General features: G+C 33.7%; 2 protein-coding genes across 3 annotated transcripts in view; both read left to right on the plus strand.

The window, feature by feature from the left end:
• Positions 1-2508: 2508 nt before the first annotated feature.
• Positions 2509-27703, plus strand: part of LOC114346374 (ketimine reductase mu-crystallin) — a 202398-nt gene continuing 177203 nt past the window's right edge. For both annotated transcript variants that reach the window (XM_050644040.1, XM_050644041.1), the window contains exon 1: positions 2509-2906. The gene's annotated coding sequence lies outside the window, so the exon portion shown is untranslated. The remainder of the gene's footprint in view (positions 2907-27703) is intronic.
• Positions 19562-27703, plus strand: part of LOC126880821 (uncharacterized) — a 30022-nt gene continuing 21880 nt past the window's right edge. The window contains exon 1 of the mRNA XM_050644886.1: positions 19562-19795. Within this exon, the coding sequence (XP_050500843.1) occupies positions 19562-19795 (234 nt within the window). The remainder of the gene's footprint in view (positions 19796-27703) is intronic.

The raw sequence follows: 27703 nt of genomic DNA on the forward strand, positions 1-27703 counted from the left end.
ACTGTCATTTCTGTCCTGTCAACGTTCGGAGGTCTACATCCAACTCATTGTCACTTTCACTTGCCACCTGACTTCCACCATGTAATCAAGTCACAATACAGCTCAGATGCTACCTAGGGCATAATGGTAAAATATTTCTAACATCCATGTTTTATTTGGCATCTTTAACCGATGTTGCCTTAACGGACAACGTATATAGGGCTTTGACCCTCATATTTTTGTAAAATTATATCTTGGTGGTTAGCATGTAAACTTCACGTGAGTATAACCGACAGCTTTTTAACCCTAGTCAAAATTTCAATCTTTGCATTATTTTATCAGGTTATATTCATTTTAGGTAAGCACTGATGATGACTGGTAAACCAGTCGAAAACTAGTTCTGATTGTGATGTAGCCCTTTTTTAGGGATTTTAAATATACCTCTTATAAAGGATTTACTGTTTTTTTTAGATGAAGAAAAATACTTTTTTTGGAGATATCTGATACTAGGGCAGTCAATGAGGGTATGTGGCTCCGAATTCTATCCTACTATATCGATTTACTTGATATTTTCACAGTAAGTACGGAATAGCTCAAGAAACAAAGTCTACCCTATGCCGATGTGTGCTTTTGTCTTGGGGGCGGTTCCCACCCCTTCTCGTGGGTCGAAAATTTAGAGAAACGGAAGTTGCTAGAGAACCTAATTCTAAGCAAAAACTGTTCTACATTTTTTTTTTCGAAAACTCGATACTTTTTGAGTTGTTCGTGGTTGAAAATTGGCCATTTTCATTGAAACATGACACTTTTTCAAACGGTTTTTTGCGAATACCTTAAAAACTATGCTTTTAACTAAGAAAACTATATAAAATATTTTTGTAGCTTATAAAATAACAAAGAGATTATTTCCTTTATGAATCTTCTAGTTATAACACAAAAAGATATATAGAGTAAGTGAAAAGAGTTTGTTTTCTTGGTGCATGCTCAAATCAGTGTATTCAACTTGAGATAGAGAAACGGTCGATTTTAGGTGTATAATGCTCCCAATCCCAATAACTTTTGTTTTGCTTGAAAAGACCTTTAAAATAAGCAATATTAAATGTCGATTACATTCAAACTAAGCGAGATAAACTGCAAAAAAATTGATGACTTACGTATTTTAAGAAAAACATGAGAAGTATATGTAACCCCTCATCCACAAGAAGTTAAATGCATCGTTTTTCTTCTACAATACATTTTAATATAGTGTTATTTTTATGTTCAAAAAGTTGGGCGGGTTTAAAATGAATGGTTTTTGAAAAAAATAAGATCAAATTATTGAGGGCATTTTTAAATTTTCTTAAAAATCTTCCTGTTCCTCCATGTAACTCGAAAATGATAAGAGATGCCAAAAAAAGATGTCATAAAAAAATGTAGGTTTCTTTTAGATAAACATTTTAATTTTATTTTTCATAACTGTATCTCTTATCATTTTCAAGTTACATGGAGAAAAAGAAAGATTTTTAAGAAAATTTAAATATGCGCTCTATAATTTGATCCTATTTTTTCAAAAACCATTTATTTTAAACCTGCTCAACTTTTTGAATAATATATAAACAACACTATAGTAACATGTACTGTAGAACGAAAACGATGCATTTAAATTCTTGTGGATGAGGGGTTAAATATACATTTTTTTCTTAAAATTCGTTAGTCATAAATTTTTTGCAGCATATCTCGATTAGTTTGAATGTAATCGACATATAATATTGCTTATTTGAAAGGACATTTCAAGTACAACAAAAGGTATTGGTAGCATGACACACCTAAAATTGACCGTTTCTTTGTTATTTCAAGTTGAATACACTGATTTGAGCATGCACCAAAAAACAAACTCTCTTACCTACCATATCTCTTTTTGTGTTATAACTAGAAGATTTATGAAGGAACGAATCTCTTTGTTTTTTATAAGCTACAAAAAAGTTTTTTTAGTTAGATGCACTGTTTTTAAGGTATTCGCAAAAAACCGTTTGAAAAGGTGTTATGTTTCAATGAAAATGGCCAATTTTCAACAACGAATAACTCAAAAAGTATTGAGTTTTCGAAAAAAAATTATAGAACAGTTTTTGCTTAGAATTATGTTCTCTAGCAACTTCCGTAGTCATTTAACCAAAAAATTTCTCACCCCCGAGAAGGGGTGGGAAACGCCCCCAAGACAAAAGCACACATCGGCATAGGGTAGACTTTGAATAAGGAGATAAGTTGAGCCTATTCCTAAAATTTCATTAAAATCCATGCAGTAGGATAGAATTCGGAGGTAATAACATGGTCTTGCTCTCATTGACTGCCCTATACTATTTTCTTCCTGAATGTATTGGATAGCAAGAGCAAGAGTCGGTGGTCTCATGAATTAGATGCTATCGAAATAGGTGAATTTACCTTGACATTACGCAAGTGAAGATAAGAAAACAACTTACAGTAAGTCTGTGACGATATCAATTTTATCACTTTTATTTGAAAGCTTAACTTATCAGCAATGGCGAATAAGGATTCGCCGAGACCTTTACATACCTTTTATACTAAAACGAAACCAAATTTTCAACGAAGGGATACCTACTCGAAAATATAAAAAATCATATTTGGGAAAGAACACTAAATGTCCAATACACACCACTACGGATATCATAATACCGGCAAGTATTTTCGGATGGTTGAAAGATGACCCAATTATGAAAAAAATCTTAAACGCTACTGTGAGAAAAGTAGTTTAAATTAATTTTTAGTTTGTGTACATCTTACCTATTTTGAATAAAAACAGATAAGATTATTATTCAAAAGTCAAAGGTCATCTAGACATAAGTTCAACGGGAAACTTAGATATACTGCAGTTATTTTCGAAGAGAGATAATACAATAATACCAAATAAGAAACACATATTTCTATAGGTATACGTAAGTATAAAATAATTTTAAATCAACCGAAAACTATATTAGTTGTAGGTATTTGAATTTCAGTATACTTTTTTTTTCTTCTTCTTTTGATCACGTAGTAAAATTTGTTTTCTCTTTAGTCTGTTTCTATGATTCGTTTATGTAGTTTGTATCTTACAAAAAATGTTTTTATTTGAAGCATTTAAGTAGTTTAGTTTATTATGCCTATGCCTAGATTAAATCAATATATTATATCACATTAAAAAAGAGTGCAACTACATACTTTTCTGCACAAATTCTTTTTACATTCCACATTACTTATTGTTAGACATCGTAGGTTAAAGAAAGTACAGTAGAAACGACATATCAGCAATATCCATTTCTTCTATATTTACAATTATGGTTACAATAATTAATAAGTAATTAAAGGTTAATGTATTTATTGTTAATTGTTATTACTAATAAAGATACAGCATTTAATATGGACATACCTACATGATCGTATTTAGTCATCTTGGGTGTATTGGATGGTGGTGTGTGTATGTTTACAGTATTTTGTCATTCAGGCAAACATTTTTTGGATTTTTGGGGCATGTTTCTGGGTATACATGGGCACAGGCACTTGTGTTAAAAATTGTATACCACTAATGATGTTGGTCAATAACAAGACTCGCCAAAATTCATAGATTAAGATGGCTCGGGCATATAGCAAGAATGAAAGAAGGAAGACTTCTCAATTAATTAATAAACATGGAGGCTGGTAAAAAGAACAAGAGGACGCCCCCAAAGAAGATGTTTGGAGTCGGCAAAAGAAGATCTGAAGTCGCCGAGGGTACAAGATTGGAAAAAACTAGCATAAGACAGAAAGAAATGGAAGAAAACCATTGAAGCCTTGGGCCCCTGAGACCTGTTGAGCTGAGCTATATATAATGATGTTGGTCTAGTATCTTGCGGAAGAGACTGATAGAGAAGTGGGGCCTTAGATAAAATAAGGATTCTTTTTAGATGTTTTTTTATTTACTCACTCTATTTTTTGTGAATGCGTTGAGGTAGTTGTGGATATTACCTACTGATAAATAGGTATAATTGTGCCATCCGGTGCAAAACCACAGAAAACCAATTCCTTTCTACCCATTTGCAAAAGCTCGAAATGAGCTACTTAATCTAAGGCGGTAAAAAAAGATCTCCAAGGTATCCATATTTTTGTCAGTGAGTTCGGAGTTGGCAGAGGTCAGCAATTTAGGTGGGAAGAATCTCCTTCTTCTTTTTGTGCCGTCTTCTAACGAAGATTAGCGATCACTGTTTTAAACGCTTCTCTATCTTTTACAACGTGAAATATCTGTTCAACACTGGAGTTAGTCCAATCTCTGATACCTATTCCTCAGCCAAGATTTCTTCTTTCTTCCCAGCCTTTTCTTCTCTCTACCCTTCCTTGCATGATGGCGCAAATACGATGTTTAAGATTAAGAATATAAGTTTCTTTTTAGGAGATCTGACGAATAGATAGAAAAATGAGTATTTAGTCCTGTCGCCAGGGGGGGTACAACGGCCTCGTTAATTCAGATGGACTTACCCAAATTTTTTTTATGTATTTTGACCCGTAGAACACGAATTTTTTGGGTAACAGTTGATCCGGATGTCGATAAGATTGTTATAGACCAAGAACTTGAGGAATCAAATAACAGCGATTTTTGGCAAAACAAAACAATATTTTGTATTTTTTGGGTCATTTTAAGCAAAAAATATTTCTACAAGTTTTTTAGTAGGATGCACAGTTTTCGAGATAAACGCGGTTGAACTTTCAAAAAATCGAAAAACTGCAATTTTTAAACCCGAATAACTTTTGATTAAAAAATAAAATAGCAATTCTGCTTAGCGCCTTTGAAAGTTCAAGTCAAATTATGTCGGTTTTGATTATTTGCATTGCTAAAAATTTATTGTGTTATTGCTAAACAAAGCTACAAACAACTAGTGCGTGAGTGATGTTTCTATGATTTCTCATTTAAAATCGAACGAATAGGTAGAATAGGTACTAGTGCAATCAAGACTATTTCTACGTTACATGCGTTAAAACGCATGTAAAAGCACGGGAAACCCTACGTGTTTATAGCTTTGTTAAACAATAAAAAAATAAATTTTTACCAATGCAAATAATCAAAACCGATATAATTTGACTTAAACTTTCAAATGCGGTAAGCAGACTTGCTATTTTATTTTTTAATCAAAAGTTATTCGGGTTCAAAAATTGCAATTTTTCGATTTTTTTAAAGTTCAACCGCGTTTATCTCGAAAACTGTGCATCCTACGAAAAAACTTGTAGAAATATTTTTTACTTAAAATGGCCCAAAAAATACAAAATATTGTTTTGTTTTGCCAAAAATCGCTGTTATTTGATTCCTCAAGTTCTTGGTCTATAACAATCTTATCGACATCCGGATCAACTGTTACCCAAAAAATTCGTGTTCTACGGGTCAAAATACATAAAAAAAACTTGAGTAAGTCCATCTGAATTAACGAGGCCGTTGTACCCCCCCTGGCGACAGGACTAATTTATGAAGTTTCAAGGATAGTTTGAGCTTGAGTATTTTGGCTATGGCCAATGGCCAATGGGATGATAGAAGGACGTGGAAGTTAGGCATCGGACAACGTCGAAAGACGTTCTAAAACCGATACATACATACTATTTTAAAGATCTAACTCCTACTCAGAGAGAAAAACCTCTCAACTATGTTTAGAATAAAAATACTAGGTTTTTTTTTGTAAAAGGTATATTTTAAAACACCCTAAATAAGGGTCACAATAAGACAAAACGTTTTGGTTTTTAGAAAACTGGTGATGGATTTCTTAATCCGAAAGCGTTTTGTCTTGTGACCCTTATTTAGGGTATTTTAAAATATACCTTTTACAACAAATCTAGTATTTTTGTGATTTATGGTATACAGCCAGCTACAGGAAGTTTATTTTCCTCGTGGATTTTGGGTTTAGAATGTTTAATATTTATTCCATTACGTCGAATAGGAAGCCTGGTTGTTTTTATTTTAGTTTACACAGAATACTCATTTCTATGGATACCTATCTATGTCTCATCTGTAATCTGAAATGAGTATAGATATTTCCTTTGTACTTAATCAGAGGCCACATGAACCTTTTGTATATGTTTAATATTGTATTAGTTTGGATCGGTCCGAATTTCCCATACAACCCTTCAAGAAAGGTGAAATTCTTAGAGGATTGAATACCACTCCTAGGTATTCAATCTAAACACCGGGTGTGATCTGGGAAGTTACTGTTTTATATAATATAAAGTGTGGTTATGAGAATAGAATCTTGTTCTAGTGTTCAGACCTGAAACCTGAGTATTTACTTCTAGTTTGATCTGTACCGAGATACGGCGTTATATTCTTTGCGATTATTAGTTTGGCTGTTTTATTTGTGAACGTGTATTATTTGCTCATACTCGCAGGTAATTGGAGCGTAGGAAAAAAACGTGCATATGCTTGTTTTGTAGTGAGCGACTTATTTTTAACAAACCCGTAGGTACGATTTCCACTACTTATATAAATATATGATCTGTTAGTAATTCAATGTCATCTTATTTTATTCATCCATTCGCAGTCTAATTGGACTTCGTTATCTTCCTATATTTACCACTAGATACACACATACAATAATATTTAACATTAGTCTGGCCTCTTCATCCAAACAATTTCTACCCACACACTCAGAATTGTGCACATTAGTTGATAAGTCAAGAAAATAATCGCCTTAACTACGACAGTACTGAAACCGTTTCTATTAATTTGTACTAATTCGTTTTAAATTATTTCATTAAAAATAAGCTAAATACATAAATATTATTGTGTTTCAATTTACCAATCAAAGATACAATAAAATTTTTAATTTTTTTAATATAACGCGGGCACATAAATTTGATACACCCTGTATATTGATTTGTAAATATTTATTAGAAGCTAGCTTTCAACGCAAAATGGTTTCTCCTTAATGAATTTTTCCATGAAGAATATTAAAAACATTTTTGTAAATAAAAGTGAAGTGAAAGTTATTTAGGATTAGTATTTTAAACCTATTGTTTATTACGGGAAATATAGAAGCCATAGGTAATTAGTTCTTAGAAAATTAAGGTAAAGAAAGTTTGTAATTTTAAGCTTTTTGTTTAACCCCGAGTAAATTTTGTAGAATTTCCCGAAAGTAATTAGTATGATGGTAGAAATATTTTTGAAAGTATGAGTGGGTGTTTCGAATGAAAAAAGAATGGGGAAGAAGAAATGTCTCTGATTGGTTTAGGCAATTTTGAATGGGAAGGAGAGAAGTTTGAATTTTCAGATAGTTTTGGAAAGAGGGATTATTGTGTTACGGGCATTCGAGAAGAGAAGTCAAAAGTTTTCGTGAGTAGTTCAGCAGCAAGTACTAGCGTTTTGTTTTGATAGTAGGAGTAGCCGAAAAGTGGTACGAGAGACAAATCAAATCGAGAAGAAATACCTCTTTGATTATGTACAGTCCAAGAGAGTAAGTTACAAGAATTATCATTATAAAAATTATTTGTGACACCAAGTAAAAAAGATACTTGGGTCTCAGGAGATTATTGTTGAGAGAAAGAGAGGAAAGAGTTTTGGAGTTTATTGTACGAGTACTTGCTAAAAAGAGGCCTGGCTTGTGTTTTGGAGAAATAGTTGCTGGCATCCTGCTGGATTGTTTGCTGAGAACGGAGAGGGCTTTGATTTGTAGCCTAACAACATCAACAAGGAGGAGCTGTTTGGGTCAAGAGGAGACATCATTGTGTGTGAATCAAAAAGGTCAGTCAATAACCCATGTGATAGATTTTTTTTATAATCAGAAGTTAATTTTTTTACGTAAAAGCATATGAATTTAAGATTCCAACATTTCAAAAATTTAATAGGAAGTATAAGTAATTTTGCGAATACCAAATTTGTTTGTTTAGCTGGGTTTATTAATGGTATCAAGAACAAAGCGATAAATATTTGTTTGAATTAGATTAATTTATATGGTAAAAGTTTCTTTTGGACAGTTATGCCTACAGAATTTAATTGATAAATTTACAGAACATTGCTTTTGATAATAAAGGTAATTGTATGTTTTTATTTATGATTTTTCTATTTATTTCGTTTTCCTATTTTATCCCGATAAGGATCAACTAAGAGATACTGAAACCACGAGAGAAGATAAGTATAACATAAGATAATTTATACATTTTTTTATATTATAAAAAGGCACCCTGAGATTCTTTCTTAATTTTTATGTATGATTTGCGTTAATTAAATAATTGATCAAGTAAATAATAATTAATATAAAAGTAATAGAAAGCAGATCATATCAACATGGCGAGCCAACGTGTTGTGTGAAAGTATCTCTGGTTGTGAATTTGAAAGGATGGGAAACGGAAAAATAGGTGACGGAAAATTTATTTGCCCGTCGGAAAAAGTTTATATATTTAAAATTTATGAAATATTTGTTTGAGTTATTTTATCTAGGTACAATTTTACATATTTATTTTATTTTTGATTGATTTGAATTTTGATAAATTTAAAAATTTGTGTGATAAATTGACTATATTTGGGGAGAGAAAAATTTTCGTCTCTACAGCATACAGGGTATTTTCGAATTTCGTATCAGGCGGGGATAAAAATTTAACTACATGCCGAACACCAGAAGCAAAAGCAAAGAAAACAAAAAACAAGAGGAACATTTGGAACAAGAAGAACATATAGAACAAGAAGACATTTTTGAAACAACAATCGTGGCAACAGTAAAACAGGAATTATCAGGAATAGATAAATTATTACAACTGATGCAACTCCAGTCACAAAAAATGGATGAAAATCAACGTGAAACGAAACAAGCCATGGAAGAAACATAAAAAAATGGATAAAATGGATAAAAATCAGGAAGAAACATCAAATAAAATGGATAAAAATCAGGAAGAAACAAAACGAGCCATGAAGGAAACACAACAAAAAATGGATGACAATCAACAGGAAACAAAACAAGCAATAGAAGAGAACAATAAGAAAATAGAGGACCGCATAGAAAAGTATGAAAAGGAAATAAAAGAATGTTTCACAACAATGAAAAACGAGATAGAACAACAAGAAATGAAAATTAAAGATCATATGCAAGAACAAGAAATGAGAATGAAGGATCACATGAAAGAACAAGAAATGAAAATTCAAAATAAAATGGAGGAGTTAACAAATTGCCAGAAAAAGAAACTAGAAAATTTGGAAAATAAGTTGGAAAATGCTATTCAAGTAGACAGAGAAGAAGTGGAAAAAAGAATCACAGAAATAAAAAAACAAGTCACCGAAAACAAGACGCAACAGAATTTCGGAGAAAGAAGGGAAACGATTATCCATAGTGCAGAGGATGTGGAAATAAGATTTGGCGGGGATGTAAAAAAATTACACCCAGTAATTTTCATAAGTAATTTAAAAAAGAAAGTACGATACACTGGTAACTTCGAAACAGCCAAAGAAACAATAAGGAACCATCTTAAAGATGAGGCGAGTTTATGGTTTGATAGCAAAGAAGAAGAATTGGACAATTGGCATAAATTCGAACAAAAGTTCCTGAATTATTTCTGGGGAAAAATACAACAGATGGAAATAAACAAGGATTTGCAAAATGGGAGGTACCATGATAGAATGGGTATTTCAGAACAAACATACGCGCTACAATTATACAACAATGCAAAACACCTACACTACCATTATTCGTCTGAACAGATAGTAGAACTGATAGCCAGACATTTTGAAGATACCTTAGAAAATCACATAACGTTACAAAACTACAAAGATATCGACAGTTTGTGCCAATTTTTACAAATACGAAAAGCAAGAATAAGAGAAAGAGAAATAAGAAGATCGCAAGAAAATTATAGACAACGCGAAAATCAAGACTATAGAGATAGAAGACAAAACTTTAGGAGAGATTATACAAGAAGAGAATTTATTCCGAGGAGCGAAAACGAAAATAGAGACAATGGAAGAGGAAACTATGAACAAAGAAATCGGCAATGGAACGAAGATAGATATCGAGAAAATCAAAATAGAAATAACACCCGTACATATCAAGAAGACAGAAATGATAATAGAAAGAATGAACAGGAAAATCGTGGAAACCGATAAGGTCCAACAGACTAAGAGAAAATAGAAGAGCCGTAAACAATACGCAAATAGGTGAATATTAGGATGAGAGACAAAGCGACGAAAGAAGAAGCGAAGAAGAACAGCAAGCGTTTTTTCACGAAGGTGCTCACTAAACACAAAAGAACAAACCGGAATTTTTTGTCACCCGAAGGAATTTATTAAATTGGCAGGAAATAATGATAAAAGAAGTGGAGTAAATTTAAAATTTGTAGATGGTTTTATCAATGAAAAACCGATTAAAATTATGATTGATACTGGTTCGGAAATTACATTGATTAACAGGAGATTAATAGAAGAGGTTGATTTAACGAATTTAATTTACAAAATTCCCAGGGTAACTTTAGTGGGCGCAAATAAACGGACTTTGGCAACAATAAATGAAGGAATACGAATAAAGGTTCGATTGGGGAAGAAATTTTATGCACTACAATGTGTTATAATGCCGAACATAATACATGATATGATCGTAGGAGTGGATGAATTGTCAGAAAAATATGTGGTGATAGATTTCAAAAATAATACGATGAAAATCACAGAGGAAAAAGAAGAAGAACAGGACATTCTGGAAATGGACAAGGAACATGAGAAACGGAAAAAGGAAAATGTAGACAAAAAACAAACGGTGGAAATGAATTTTGCAATGAAGCAAGGACAGAGAAGAAAGAGGAGAAAGCAGCAGAAGATAAGTAAAGACAATGAATCCTGGGATTCCTCGAAAAAAGAGATGAGCCCAGAAGAAGAAAAAAAAGAAAAAAGAGTGACAAAAGAAAATGAATTGGGATTCCTCAAAAGAAGAGATGAGCCCAGAAGAAGAAAAAGAAGAAGAAGAAAAAAGATTGACAAAAGAAAATGAAGCTTGGGATTCGTCAAAAGAAGAGATGAGCCCAGAAGAAGAAAAAGTAGAAAAAAGATTGACACAAGAAAATGAAGCTTGGGATTCCTCAAAAGAAGAGATGAGCCCAGAAGAAGAAGAGATCAGAATAGAAAAAGAAGGCGAAAGAGATACCATTGAAACTGTGGTATCTGAAGAAGAAGTATGCAAAATGGAGGAGGCAGAATACACAATAAACATGTGTAAAGAATCGGAAGAAAACGAAAGAAAATTGATATGGGGAGAAGAAAAGGAGAAGGAACTGCGTGTAATATTGAGGGAGTATGAAAATTTAATAAATGAAGAAAACAGAGTAGCCAAAAAGTATGAACATTCATTTGAGGTTAAAGACTTAGGAAATTTTCGATCGAAATCTTACCCTATCCCACCTAAGTACAGACACTGGGAAAAAGGAAGCAATTGTTTTTCAGGTGGGACTCAATATTTTGACACAATAGAAAAGTGTTGTTGTCGAGAGAAAATAAATTCTTTTGTTGCACTTATTAAAAACGATTTTATCTCAAAACAAGGCGTGGATGTTATTGTGTTTCAATTTAGCAATCAAAGATAGAATAAAAATTTTAATTTTTTTAATATAACGCGGGCACATAAATTTGATACACCCTGTATATTGATTTGTAAATATTTATTAGAAGTTAGCTTTCAACGCAAAGTGGTTTCTCCTTAATGAATTTTTCCACGAAGAACATTAAAAACATTTTTGTAAATAAAAGTGAAGTGAAAGTTATTTAGGATTAGTAGGTATTTTAAACCGATTTTTTATTGCGGGAAATATAGAAGCCATAGGTAATTAGTTCTTAGAACATTAAGGTAAAAAAAGTTTGGAATTTTAACCTTTTTGTTTAACCCCGAGTAAATTTTGTAGAATTTCCCGAAAGTAATTAGTATGATGGTAGAAATATTTTTAAAAGTATGAGTGGGTGTTTCGAATGAAAAAAGAATGGGGAAGAAGAAATGTCTCTGATTGGTTTAGGCAATTTGGAATGGGAAGGAGAGAAGTTTAAATTTTCAGATAGTTTTGGAAAGAGTGATTATTGTGTTACGGGCATTCGAGAAGAGCAGTTAAAAGTTTTCGTGAGTAGTTCAGCAGCAAGTACTAGTGTTTTGTTTTGATAGTGGGAGTAGCCGAAAAGTGGTACGAGAGACAAATCAAATCGAGAAGAAATACCTCTTTGATTATGTACAGTCCAAGAGAGTAAGTTACAAGAATTATCATTATAAAAATTATTTGTGACACCAAGTAAAAAAGATACTTGGGTCTCAGGAGATTATTGTTGAGAGAACGAGAGGCAAGAGTTTTTGAGTTTATTGAACGAGTACTGGCAAAAAAGAGGCCTGGCTTGTGTTTTGGAGAAATAGTTGCTGGCATCCTGCTGGATTGTTTACTGAGAACGGAGAGGGCTTTGATTGGTAGCCTAACATAATCAACAAGGAGGAGCTGTTTGGGTCAAGAGGAGACATCATTGTGTGTGAATCAAAAAGGTCACTCAATAACCTATGTGATAGATTTTTCTTATAATCAGAAGTTAATTTTTTTACCTAAAAGCATATGAATTTAAGATTCCAACATTTCAAAAATTTAATAGGAAGTATAAGTAATTTTGCGAATACCAAATTTGCTTGTTTAGCTGGGTTTATTAATGGTATCAAGAACAAAGCGATAAATATTTGTTTGAATTAGATTAATTTATATGGTAAAAGTTTCTTTTGGACAGTTATGCCCACAGAATTTAATTGATAAATTTACAGAACATTGCTTTTGATAATAAAGGTAATTGTATGTTTTTATTTATGATTTTTCTATTTATTTCCTTTTCCTATTTTATCCCGATAAGGATCAACTAAGAGATACTGAAACCACGAGAGAAGATAAGTATAACATAAGATAATTTAGACATTTTTTTATATTATAAAAAGGCACCCTGAGATTCTTTCTTAATTTTTATGTATGATTTGCGTTAATTAAATAATTGATCAAGTAAATAATAATTAATATAAAAGTAATAGAAAGCAGATCATATCAACATGGCGAGCCAACGTGTTGTGTGAAAGGAGTCGTCAATTAGCAGCCGAAGCGGACGGTTCTACGAAAAAGTTGTGATAAACAAACCTGTTAACAAGCTATCCGAGAAAAACATTTATTTATTTTATTTGAATGCATTCAAAAACTTGAGTTTTATTATTAATATTATCAATTTTACGAAAATGGGACGTTTATGAAAGTGCAAGGGTTGCTGTTACCGTCCTAAGAAAGATCTATGTACTTTTTATAGTGTTTTTGTTCGGCAAAAAACATTACACACAATTAGTAATTAGTGAATAGTGATAAAACTTAGTACAGTGGAACCTCGATAACTCGGATTAATCGGGACCGCGGCCGATCCGGGTTATCGAAAATCCGGGTTAGCCGGAGAGCATTGTAAAAATTAATAAAATACGGTATCCTTAAGGCGGAAATACATATCCGCGCCGCGAACTCCGCGCCGTGTGTGCGCCGCGCGTTCGTGGCGCGGTTATTGTTCGTTAAAAATTTTCATTTTGACGATCCAGAGGAAACTTACGAACGTTTAGTAATTGTAGATAATCATGTCTCTGTCCTGTACTTCTACTACATCTTATTTTGGTATTGTTCTGAAACTATTTTCTTGTGTCATCTTATGCAATTTACTATTTTATGTGGAATAAGCCACAATTTGGGAACATTTCGGGAAGTACCTTTTTCGCTTCCTGGCAACACAAATATAATGGTAGGGGAGCCCAAGCGGGGATTTTTGCAGTTACTCGAGCGCGTCAGATTATCATATGGGGAGAAACGTGGTACCCTGAAGATGTACCTCCACCATATATTGGCTCTTATCACAGGGGAGTTCGTTCAGGGGGGCCCGAAAAAAAATCTATCCTTAAAATATTCGAAATTGTCAGATTAAGATAAGGTAAGTTAAGTACATGCAAAAGAGTCTATATTTCAAAAATATGACGATTTGAGCGGGGCGTACGGAAATGGGTGAGTCAAAAAGTTTCACAAAAAAAGCGAATATTTCGCGAAATGAACGTCAGATTGAAAAACTAAAAACTACGTGTTCAATATTTTTCAAAAATCTATCGAAAAATACCAAACTTGACCCCCCACGGAGAGGGGTGGGGGGTAAATTTAAAATTTTAAATACAAATCCCGCGATCTTTCGCAAAATAAACATCATATCGAAAAACTGCAAAATACACTTTATCAATGTTTTTGAAAAATCTATCGAATGGTTCCAAACACGACCCCCCACAGAGGGGGGTTACTTTAAAATCTTAAATGGTAGACCCCGTTTCTTATTGCAGATTTGGATTGTTTGTATAAAAATAAACAACTTTTATTCGAAACATTTTTTTGAATTATGGATAGATGGCGCTATAATCGGAATAAAGATTGTTGGAAATGGAAAATTAAATTAAAAAATGGGAAGTCCCCACTAAAATGGAAAATTTTACTTAACTTTTTTGGTTTTAGGACCTAATAATCACAACCCAATAGGTCCCCAAAGCGCTCGAGTGACCTCACATTTAGCATACTTTGCTCCCCTATCATAACAAAATTAGAGAACTATAGGTACTTCCAAGTCATGCGATACCTTTTTCGTTTTCCGGTGACACAATTGTAATGTATCTGCTTGTTTCAACTGCGTAGCTTCACTGGAAACGAAATTAGAGAACTATAGGTTCTTCCAAGCCCTGTGTTAACTTTTTCGCTTTCCGGTGACCCAATTATAATATATCTGCTTGTTCCAACTCAGTTGCTTCACCAGAAGCGAAGTTAGGAAACTATAGGCTCTTCCAAGATGTGCGTTACATTTTTCGTTTTCCGACGACACAATTATAACATATCTACTTGTTCCAACTCCGTTGCTTCACCAGAAGCGAAGTTAGGAAACTATAGGCTCTTCCAAGTTGTGCGTTACCTTTTTCGTTTTCCGGTGACCCAATTATAATATATATGCTTATTCCAACTACGTTGCTTCACCAGAAGCGAAGTTAGAAAACTATTGGGTCTTCCAAGTTGTGCGTTACCTTTTTGGCTTTCCGGTGATCCAATTATAATATATCTGCTTGTTCCAACTCCGTTGCTTCACCAGAAGCGAAGTTAGAAAACTACTGGGTCTTCCAAGTTGTGCGTTACCTTTTTGGCTTTCCGGTGACCCAATTATAATATATCTGCTTGTTCCAACTCAGTTGCTTCACCAGAAGCGAAGTTAGGAAACTGTAGGCTCTTCCGAGACGTGCGTTACCTTTTTCGCTTTCCGACGACACAATTATAACATATCTACTTGTTCCAACTCCGTTGCTTCACCAGAAGCGAAGTTAGGAAACTATAGGCTCTTCCAAGTTGTGCGTTACCTTTTTCGTTTTCCGGTGACCCAATTATAATATATATGCTTATTCCAACTACGTTGCTTCACCAGAAGCGAAGTTAGAAAACTATTGGGTCTTCCAAGTTGTGCGTTACCTTTTTGGCTTTCCGGTGATCCAATTATAATATATCTGCTTGTTCCAACTCCGTTGCTTCACCAGAAGCGAAGTTAGAAAACTACTGGGTCTTCCAAGTTGTGCGTTACCTTTTTGGCTTTCCGGTGACCCAATTATAATATATCTGCTTGTTCCAACTCCGTTGCTTCACCAGAAGCGAAGTTAGGAAACTATAGGCTCTTCTAAGTTGTGCGTTACCTTTTTCGCTTTCCGGTGACCCAATTATAATATATATGCTTATTCCAACTACGTTGCTTCACCAGAAGCGAAGTTAGAAAACTATTGGGTCTTCCAAGTTGTGCGTTACCTTTTTGGCTTTCCGGTGATCCAATTATAATATATCTGCTTATTCCAACTACGTTGCTTCACCAGAAGCAAAGTTAGAAAACTATTGGGTCTTCCAAGTTGTGCGTTACCTTTTTGGCTTTCCGGTGATCCAATTATAACATATCTACTTGTTCCAACTCCGTTGCTTCACCAGAAGGAAGTTAGGAAACTATAGGCTCTTCCAAGACGTGCGTTACCTTTTTCGCTTTCCGACGACACAATTATAACATATCTACTTGTTCCAACTCCGTTGCTTCACCAGAAGCGAAGTTAGGAAACTATAGGCTCTTCCAAGTTGTGCGTTACCTTTTTCGTTTTCCGGTGACCCAATTATAATATATATGCTTATTCCAACTACGTTGCTTCACCAGAAGCGAAGTTAGAAAACTATTGGGTCTTCCAAGTTGTGCGTTACCTTTTTGGCTTTCCGGTGATCCAATTATAATATATCTGCTTGTTCCAACTCCGTTGCTTCACCAGAAGCGAAGTTAGAAAACTACTGGGTCTTCCAAGTTGTGCGTTACCTTTTTGGCTTTCCGGTGACCCAATTATAATATATCTGCTTGTTCCAACTCCGTTGCTTCACCAGAAGCGAAGTTAGGAAACTATAGGCTCTTCCAAGTTGTGCGTTACCTTTTTCGTTTTCCGGTGACCCAATTATAATATATATGCTTATTCCAACTACGTTGCTTCACCAGAAGCGAAGTTAGAAAACTATTGGGTCTTCCAAGTTGTGCGTTACCTTTTTGGCTTTCCGGTGATCCAATTATAATATATCTGCTTGTTCCAACTCCGTTGCTTGACCAGAAGCGAAGTTAGAAAACTATTGGGTCTTCCAAGTTGTGCGTTACATTTTTGGCTTTCCGGTGACCCAATTATAATATATCTGCTTGTTCCAACTCAGTTGCTTCACCAGAAGCGAAGTTAGGAAACTATAGGCTCTTCCAAGACGTGCGTTACCTTTTTCGCTTTCCGACGACACAATTATAACATATCTACTTGTTCCAACTCCGTTGCTTCACCAGAAGCGAAGTTAGGAAACTATAGGCTCTTCCAAGTTGTGCGTTACCTTTTTCGTTTTCCGGTGACCCAATTATAATATATATGCTTATTCCAACTACGTTGCTTCACCAGAAGCGAAGTTAGAAAACTATTGGGTCTTCCAAGTTGTGCGTTACCTTTTTGGCTTTCCGGTGATCCAATTATAACATATCTACTTGTTCCAACTCCGTTGCTTCACCAGAAGGAAGTTAGGAAACTATAGGCTCTTCCAAGTTGTGCGTTACCTTTTTGGCTTTCCGGTGATCCAATTATAATATATCTGCTTGTTCCAACTCCGTTGCTTCACCAGAAGCGAAGTTAGAAAACTACTGGGTCTTCCAAGTTGTGCGTTACCTTTTTGGCTTTCCGGTGACCCAATTATAATATATCTGCTTGTTCCAACTCAGTTGCTTCACCAGAAGCGAAGTTAGGAAACTGTAGGCTCTTCCAAGACGTGCGTTACCTTTTTGGCTTTCCGGTGACCCAATTATAATATATCTGCTTGTTCCAACTCTGTTGCTTCACCAGAAGCGAAGTTAGAAAACTATTGGGTCTTCCAAGTTGTGCCTTACCTTTTTCGCTTTCCGGTGACACAATTATAATATATCCGCTTGTTTCAACTGCGTTGCTTCACCAGACACGAAGTTAGAAAACTATAGGTTCTCCAAGTCGTGCGTTACCTATTTCGCTTTTCGGTGACACGTAATATATATCTGCGTATGAATGTTTTTTTGATATTGATAACTATTTCCGAAGTGAAAGTCGAAAGGTCAAGTAAACTTGATTTCAAACTCGAATTGTGGCTTATGCCCAAATAAAATAGTAAATCTTATTTTTAATACATGTTATTTTTAGTACAACAATGAACTAACATTTTTTAAAAAGGTCCGCATGTACATTTTTTTATTTCAGCTTCTATTTCCGTTCAGATCGGATTTAAGTTGTTTCTTTAAATTAAATGGTTCTTTATTGAGGATCCCACAATAATGATTTTCCACGGTAAACATCAATTTCCTTCCGACAATTCCGACCATTCCATTACTAACAAATATTCAACTCATGCGCGCCAAAACCAACAAACCACTCGCAAACCCGTCCAAATACGTATTGCGAACCATCAAAGCGTTTGTTGAAAAACCGACAGAATTTAGATCGTGGTGCGCCGTGTGCGTGCCGTTTGTGCGTCACTTGAAAACACGTACTAATCTGACGACTACGCTGCGCGCGAGCGGCTCGCACACCGAGCAGAGCGCATATGTATCTCCGCCTTTATAGATAAAGTCCGTTATAATTAAAATAATATGAAATATATATGCACAGTACACAATATCTAACTTACCTATTATAGTTGTATATTGTATAGAGTATAGTATAGACAGTATAGAAAGAGTATTGTTCATTTTTAGGTAAAAAAAAACTCAGTCAGTTTCGGCTGTGTCAATTTCGTCTGCCATCGGAAGGATGTTATGTTATTTAAGAACAGTGGCTCTTTCATTGTTTAAACTTTAAAAGACCATTGTTCTAAAAATAATTTTTTAAAAGACAGTTGAAAATAAATAAAGGAATAAAAGGTGCCTGTTGTTTGCGATAGCCCGATAATGGATAATCTGCTGCCGCCGTGTGCCATGAGTCATCTTTACCGTATAGTTCAAATTACAATACACAAATACCCATTATCTCTCAAATATTATATTATGGTCAAAGCCAAGTTTTATCAATGAAACTCGATATTTTTAAGACATTCCAGAAGCGGCTACAGATAAAATGTTTTTAACATAATACATACATTTTTATTGTTGAAATGTTTGTCTGATGAAAATAGGTCCGGGTTAGCCGGACTTCCGGGTTATCGGGGGCCGACTTATCGAGGTTACACTGTACTTTTGTGTCAAAACATTCTACCTTTACCTTGTAAGTGTTGGCGGAGATATAGAGGTGGGATTCAACGCTCCAAAGGAACGGTTAGTAAAATTTCAATCATTATTAGAACTTTTTTGTAAGAGTACATGAGAAATATAAACAAACAAAAATAGAGAATAGATAATACAAAAAAAAATAAATAAAAACATACTGAGAACCGATAGGGGTTAATTTTCCGCGGAGATAGTCCGAAATTAACCCTTTTCGCGGTTGTTTGGTAAACTAATAGTTCTAAAATCTGTATATATTTAAGAAATAGTACGTAATTTAAACTAGGTATATTATATTACATAGGTAAAAAAAAATTAATAAAGCTGGAGCTGGAAAGGGACGAGCCTCTGATCGAATATCGCAAGAGAAAAGACAGAGAATCAGTATCTCCCCCAAACCCAACAAAAAAGCTGCAAATCGCAAAGGGAAAAACGGAAGACATGGAGAAAACAATGGACACAGAACAAGAAACAACAAATAACTTACTGAAACAAGTTTTGAATGAAATTAGACAAACGAGGGAAGAAAACAAGGTTTTTAGAAATGAAATACTAGAATTAAAGAAAGAAAACAATAAGGTAAAGACAGAACTCGAAGAAACAAAGAAAAAGCTAAATATTTTGGAAATTAGGGTAGAACGGTGTGAAAAAGAAATGAAGCAAAACAACCTAGTAATAACGGGTCTCAAAATAGATGCGAATGATGAAGCTGAACTAAAAGAAAAAATGACAAACTTCATCAAACAGCACTTGGAAGAGAACACAAAAATAGAGAAAGCAGTTTAACTGGGAGACAGAACTTGTCTATTGAAAATGGAAAGTATAGAAGAAAAAAATAAGGTAATGAAGAAGAAAAGTAAATTGGGACATATCAAAGGGGAGAAGATTTTCATAAGCCAAGATATGACAGTCTTAGAAAGAAATATTCAGAAAGAAATAGGAGCAAAGTGTAAGGAATTAAGAGACATGGGGAGAAATGTTAAAAGGGACTACAATGGATTAACCGTGGATGGTAATGAAAAATGGAGATGGAGAAAAGACGGTAAAGTAGAAACATTTCCAAAAAACTAGCTGATGAAAATCAAAAGATAGTACCACTGGAAACAGACTCGGCAATGCAAACGGTTAACGAAAACAAAATAACGCACACAAAAGAAAGAAAGAATCTCAATAAGAAGAAAACAACGAAACCCATTAGAATGGGATCTTGGAATATTAGAACCATGCTAGCAGTAGGTAAGATGCAAGAAATAGCCCTTGAAATGAAAAAATACGAACTAGAAATCCTAGCCCTACAAGAAATACGATGGAAGAAAGAAGGAAAAATTGAGAAGAAAAACTTTAGCATATACTATGCGGGAGAAAACAAACAGGGAACCAATGGTACGGCATTTATGGTGAACAAAAAAATGAGGGAAAAAGTGATACAATTCAAAGCAGTTAATGGAAGGATATCTTACATAAGAATAGAAAATAAACAAGCCAACATCTCGATAGTCAATTGCTATGCACCCACGGAAGAAGCAAGTCAAGAAGATAAAGCAGAATTCTACGACATCCTGGAAGAAACCTGTGAAAATATTCCGAGGAATGATATATTAATAATATTGGGTGACTTCAATGCAAAGATCGGAAAGGAGGACTATAATAGTAATGTAGCGGGCAAAGAAACCATTCATGACACTACGAACGACAATGGAGGAAAAATCTGCAACCTAGCAGCAGCAACAAACACATATATAGTTAGTACTAGGCATAAACATAAAAAAGAACACAAAATAACATGGATGATACCAGGAAGAATGGATGGAAACCAAATAGACCATATTCTAATTTCGAAAAAGTGGACACAAATAGTACAAGACGTAAGGTCATATAGAGGGGCAAATGCGGACACTGATCACATATTGTTGATAGCAAAACTTAAGATGAAAATAATCAAAGCAAATAATCATAAGGAAAGAAAAAGGAGGAAATGGAATATAGCCAAACTGAAAACGCAAGAAAAAAAGCAACAATATACAGAACAACTGGAACAGAAACTGGGCAGGTACGAGAACATAGAAATAGAAGAGGAATGGAAAAACATTAAGAACAGCATAATAGAGACAGCAGAACAAATAATAGGATTCCAAAAAAACAAAGAATCGAAAGAATGGTTTGATGACGAATGTCACCAAAAAAGTCAATTGAAGCACCTCGCAAGAAACAAATGGCTACAGAGTGCCGAACAGGAACAATTGGACCAATATAGAAAAGAAAAACAAGAAGCATTGAAACTCTATAGAAGAAAGAAGAACACATGGATCATTGAACAAATGCAAGAATTAGAATCGAATAATAAAGATAACAAGAAATTGTTCGAATACATAAAACAACAATACAACACCAAAAAACCTGTCACAAAAATAAACAAAAAAGATTGGGAAAAACATTTCACGAACCTATACAAAAACAACAACAAGGCAGACTCAGAGGATGAGGATATAAGAGATAACAGAGATGAAAAGGAAGGTGCACCTACTTATCAGGAATTCATGGAGGTACTAAAACAACTAAAAGTAAACAAAACGCCAGGGCCAGATGAAATCAACAACGAACTGATCATCAACGGAGGAGAGGAGCACACGAAGCGAATGCACAAGTTAATGGTTACAATTTGGAAGGACGAAAGCATGCCCATAGAATGGAAAAATGGGCATATCGCACCAATCTTTAAGAAAGGAGATCCAACTAAGTGCTGCAACTACAGAGCAATTATGCTACTAAATACAACGTATAAGATATTGACCACAATTTTAAGAAACCGACTAAATCAATACACAGAAAAAATTATAGGACCATACCAACAGGGCTTTAGAAAAGGAAGATCAACAATAGATGCAATACACGTCCTAACACAAACAATTGAAAAAAGCTATGAACATGACATAGAATTACACATACTATTCATCGATTTCCAACAGGCCTTCGACAGCATATACAGAAAACAATTATTAAAAGAAATGAAAAAAATGGAGATACCGGCAAAATTAATAAGACTAACCAGAATGACAATGAAAGACTCAACAGCAAAAGTTAAAACAAATGAGGGAGATACAAACGACATCAAAATAGAACTTTGGGTAAGATAAGGAGACAGTCTGTCAACGACACTATTCAATATCGCTCTAGAAGGAGTAATTAGGGACACAGGCCTGAAAAAGACAATTATTCAAAGCTCAACACAGATCATAGGATATGCGGATGACCTAGGACTGATAGCACGAGATAAAAAAAGACTAGAAGAGACACTTTTAACCCTTGTAAGAGAAGCAAAGACGAGAGGATTAATAATCAATCAGAATAAAACAAAATACCTTACAAGCACAAGAGACAATGTAAACAGAATAACAGAAATAAAGATAGGTGAAAATACATTCCAGAGAGTAGATTGCTTCAAATACCTGGGGGTGATGGTGGACGGCAAAAACGGAAGGAGTATAGAGATAAACGAAAGAATTAAAGCAGGTAATAGAGTATATTGGAAATACCACCGACTACTCAAGGACAAAAACCTGAGCAAAAAAACAAAATCAAAAATATATACAGCAGCAATTAGACCAGTGATAGCCTATGGAGCAGAAGTAATGTGCCTTACGAAAAAAGACGAAGAAAAGTTAAGAATAATTGAGAGAAAAATTTTGAGAAGAATACATGGCCCAGTGATGACAGAAACAGGGGAATATAGAAGGCTGATGAACCATGAAATAATAAATATAACTGAAGGAGAAGATATAGTAAAATTCATTAAAGCACAAAGACTCAGATGGTTTGGACACACACAAAGAAGAGGGGTAGAAGAACTGATCAGGAAGATAGTGAACTGGAGACCAGTAATAAATAGACCAAGAGGAAAAGACCAAAAATAAGATGGGAAATTCAACTGCTAGACGATATATCAAAGATGGAAATTGCAAACTGGAGAGAAAAGATTGAGGACCGGAGTGAGTGGAAGAAGATAGTAGAGAAGGCAAAAAAATATCACAACCTATGAACGATGACCTAAAGGAAACCGCGGACTAATCCACCGCGGGAAATGGATTAAAAGAGCTCATAGTATTTGAGCGACCTATACTCTAACAAGAGTGAACGGTCCATATAATAATAATAATAGAAAGCAGATCATAACAATATACACACGATAAAATTGTCTCTATAAGAATTTACGTCCACAAGTCTAATTTCGAACGAATGGTTTGGAGAACATTTAGGTCCTATTACGATGTGAACTATTTACCAGCTATGTGAACAGGGAACATACCAGCTGAACTAATAAAATATGGCACAACAAAATTATATGAAAACCTGGCTAAACTCTTTCAAAGATGCATTAACGGAGCGGAAATCCCAGAAGAATGGAAGACATCATGGATATCCACAATACATAAAAAAGGCAGACAGGATCAATGTGACAACTAGAGAGGCATCGCTGTAACGAACAGCCGAATATACGGAAAACTGATTTAAAAATAAAATCGAAAACGAATATAAAGGTATAGAAGCTGAAGAACAGGCAGGATTCAGGGCAGGGAGGTCAACGGTTGACCATCCGTTTTGTATTACACAGATTATTGAGAAGAAACTGGCCGTCAACCAAGAGGTGCATGTTATATGTGGACTTAAGAAAAGCGTATGATAGCATCCCACAAAACAAACAGAGAACATCCCACAAATTAGAGAAAACCAATATAAGCGCAAATTTAATAACAGCGACGAAACAATTGTATACCAAAACTGCAGCAAGGGTGAAAGTTGGAAGCAGGCTATCGAGAGGATTCCAAATTAGCAAAGGCCTAAAACAAGGGTGCTGCATTTCACCGACATTATTTAAGATCTTCATCGAGCAAACTCTAAAACTTTGGAAACGCAAATGCAAAAACATGGGATTACCGATCAACAACAATACAATATACACTTTGTCATTTGCAGACGACCAACTTGTACTAGCACAAGACTACGATGATATAGAATATATGACAAGGAAATTAATAGAGGAGTACAAAAAAGGTGGTTTGGAAATAAACAAAAAGAAGACCGAATATATGTGTATCGGTGGGACACAGCAGGACCTTACACTGGGGAATGGCGAAATTATTCAACATTGCGACGCATATAAATACTTGGGTATGACCATCACATAAGAAGGAAACGTAGACCGGACGATAGAAGAAAGAAACAACCAGGGAAGAAAAGCAATTACCCTTCTCAATAGCATCCTGTGGGACCAGTCAATATCAAACAACAACAAACATAGAATATACAATACAATTGTTAAGAGTATAATCACTTACAGCAGCGAAGTATGGCAAATAAAAGAAAGATACAAGAGAAAACTTGAAGCAACAGAAATGGATTTCTGGAGGCGCTCAGCAGGAAAATCAAGATTAGAAAGGGTAACCAACAACAGAATTAGGGAAATAATGAATGTGAAACACACAATAGTAGATAACATTAGTACCAAACAGCTTAGATGGTATGGACACGTACAAAGAATGTCCGAAGAACGACTCCCGAAACAAATCCTAACGTGGACCCCTCATGGTAGACGAAAAAGAGGAAGACCCCGCCTTAGTTGGAGAGAAGGCATAAATCGAGAAATGAGAGAAAGAGAATTGGATGAAGACCTTTGGATGGACCGAAGTGAATGGCGACTAGGCATCGGAAGACGTAAGAGAACGTTTTAAAACGGATATATATATATATAGTTTTATTGATGTATATTATATATATATATATATATATATATATATATATATATATATATATATATATATATAACAGGTATATAATCTTTGCTGAACAGTTAGGAAACAAGGTTGAAATATTGGGGTAGCAGCAATCTCAAAGAAAACTCTTTATAATAATTCCAAGCTTTCGATAATGTTTATTATCATCTTCAGGGAAACTACAAATATAAATATACAGTATTTAACAATTAGTCTAACTAAAATCAATAAAAATTGTTATCTTTGCGCCATCAAAAATCCAAAACACCATAGTTTTCTCTCACTAAACTAGGTGTCTAGGATCCCCAGAAACACAAAAATAACAAAATATTGCTCTGAGAAATGCAGAGCTAATACTCTCACTATAAACACCGCATATCACAGAACAACCTTACTAAAAAATTATTTATATGTTTTGGTACTTACATTATTTGAGGATGTAGAGCCTAGTTGTTAAATACTGACATAACAATGAAATTTTGTCTTGGTAAATAGTAAATAATATAAATTAAAGTAAAAACTATATAAAAACTTATAAAAATCTGAGTATAAAGCGATAAAAGCTAAAATATTTTTTAAAAAATTATGTATGTCTAATTGGCATTTTACAAAATGTCTAACAAAATGTTATGGATGTTTATTCATTTTTCTTTGAATTCATACGGAAACGTCACAATCACTGAACCAATTACAATTTTGTTATAAATTTCTAATAAATTTTGAAATAGGAAAAGAGCGAAATGATAATATAAAAGTTTTAATAAATGCAAAATTGTTTCATAGTCCTTGTCTTTTATTATTATGTAGTATACTGAAAAAATCTACAAATTATGTATCAAATTAAAGAAGAATCTGAATTATTAAATTTAAATTGGTTATTTTTGTCTAAAGTGAGCAAATAAGAATAAATTTCACTGAGATGTCTTACATCTGATTTTTTGTTTATCGAATTTTCTTCTTGAAAGATAAAAGCCATTTCCAAAAAAAGTCTTTTTTTATATGAGTTCTCAGAAGCTAGTACTTTAGTATGTTGATAATCCATTACATGACCCTCTTTGGAAACATGTTCTGCTAAAGCACAACGTTCAGGATGTAGTCTAGAATCACTTTTATGTGAAATTATTCGAGATGATAAAGTTCTCGAGGTGATACCTATATAGCTCATATTACAACTACGACATGGTATATTATAAACTACATTTGAACAAGACAATGTAGGAGTTTTATCTTTCAGTCTAGTAAAAATTGAGTTAATAGATAATGTGATACTATTAGCTATTTTTATGCCACTAATTTGATTAAAGATTCTGCTTAGCTTTGGTGTGATGTTCTTAATGTAAGGGAGTGAAAAATATTTAAAGTTAATGGGTTCCTGGTTTTCTGCAACATTAGTAAGATTATTTAAATTTTGGTTGTTAATACTATTATTATTTGTGTATGAGATGTCAGATGTATTAAAAAGTAATTTCTTTATAAGGGTTTTTGGATAGGAATTGTCAATGAATATATTATATAATATTCTTAGATTTGTATTATGAAATGAGTTGTCTGATATTTTTAAAACCCTTGATTTCATTTGTTTTATTAAATTAACTTTTTGAGAAAATTTATGGTAAGACCAGTAATTCATATACATGCCTGAGCTTATTGGTTTTTGGTACCAGTCAATCATTAAGGTGTTTGTAGTAGTATTACGAATAAATTTAGTATCTAAGAAAGGTAGAGTACCATTTTCATCTTCTCTTTCTAAGGTAAATTGAATGTAAGGATCATAACTGTTGAAGATGAACAAGATTTCATCCAAGGCATTGGAAGGTAGGCTAAGTATTATGTCATCAACATATTTCTTAATAAAACAAAGGTCAAAAGGTAGTACTGGTATTACTACGTCCAACAAATCGTCCATCACATAACATGCAATAATAGGTGAAATTGTCGCTCCCATAGGAGTACCAAATTTTTGAGAATAATATTGATTATTAAAAGAAAAATATGTGTTATTAAATAAAAAGCTAATTAAATTTAAGAAGGTGTCTTTCTCAATGTTACAGAAATTACGAATAGAAGACCATTTTTTATTAATAGCTCTTAGAGCTGCATCTAAGTAAACATTACTAAAAAGGGAAACAACATCCAAGCTTGCAATAACATAATTAGGTGGAAGTTTAAAGTTGTTGAATTTGTTAGCAATTTCAAAAGAATCTTTTATGTAGTAATCATTATTAGTGTCATAAGCTTTAGTCAATATATCAGTTAAAAAAGAAGCCAAAAACTGTGTAGGAGCATTAATACAAGCTACTATAGGACGTACTGATAGTGTAGGTTTATGTATTTTAGGAAGAGCATAAAATTTTGGTGAAATACCACTATAACACATAAGTTTCTTTTTTGTATTAGGATCTATTTGGTTTGTATCTACTAGTGATTTTATTAATTTATTACATTTTTGTTGAATAGAAGAAGTAGGGTCCTTTGATAACATAGAATAGGCTTCTCTATTATTTAGTATATTTGAAGATAATTCTAAATATTGTTCTTTATACAAAATTACTGTTATATTACCTTTATCAGATTTTGTAACAACTATATTAGGATTATTTTTCAGAAAATATTTAGTTTTAACTAGTAGTTTATGGTAAAAGACAGATGCGCTACTTTGGTACCTCCCATAATTGTGAATTTGATTAGTAATTACGTTTGTAGATTTAGCTATCAGTACATTCCTTACAAGTGTACCAGATATAGACGAGGTGATGTTGTCGATACAAGATAACATTTTTTTAATAGGAATGTGTATTCCTAGTATAGGTTCAATACTAAATTTGGGGCCAAGAGCCAAAAAACGAAAAATATCATCTGGTATCACAACCTCTGTTAGATTTTTTATCCAGTTTGGTTTAATATTTAACAAAGTATCAACATTATCTTTATATAGCTTATCAAATTTTTTTAAATTATTATTTTTAATTATGTGAAATTTACGGTTATATACTCGTTGTTGTTTTGATTCGAAATTTAAAAAAATTAATTCTGATGTTAAGTTAATAATGTCTATTTTAAATTTTGTTAAATCTGATTCTAATTTATTAATAAGTTTATGGTTAGATTTAATTTCAATATTTAAAATGCCGAACAACGGGCACACTTCCACCTCACATTAGACATAGTACGAAACCGATCCTCTCAC

The sequence above is a fragment of the Diabrotica virgifera genome, chromosome 2 (genome assembly GCF_917563875.1).
Source record: "Diabrotica virgifera virgifera chromosome 2, PGI_DIABVI_V3a".
Classification (NCBI taxonomy): Eukaryota; Metazoa; Arthropoda; class Insecta; order Coleoptera; family Chrysomelidae; genus Diabrotica; species Diabrotica virgifera.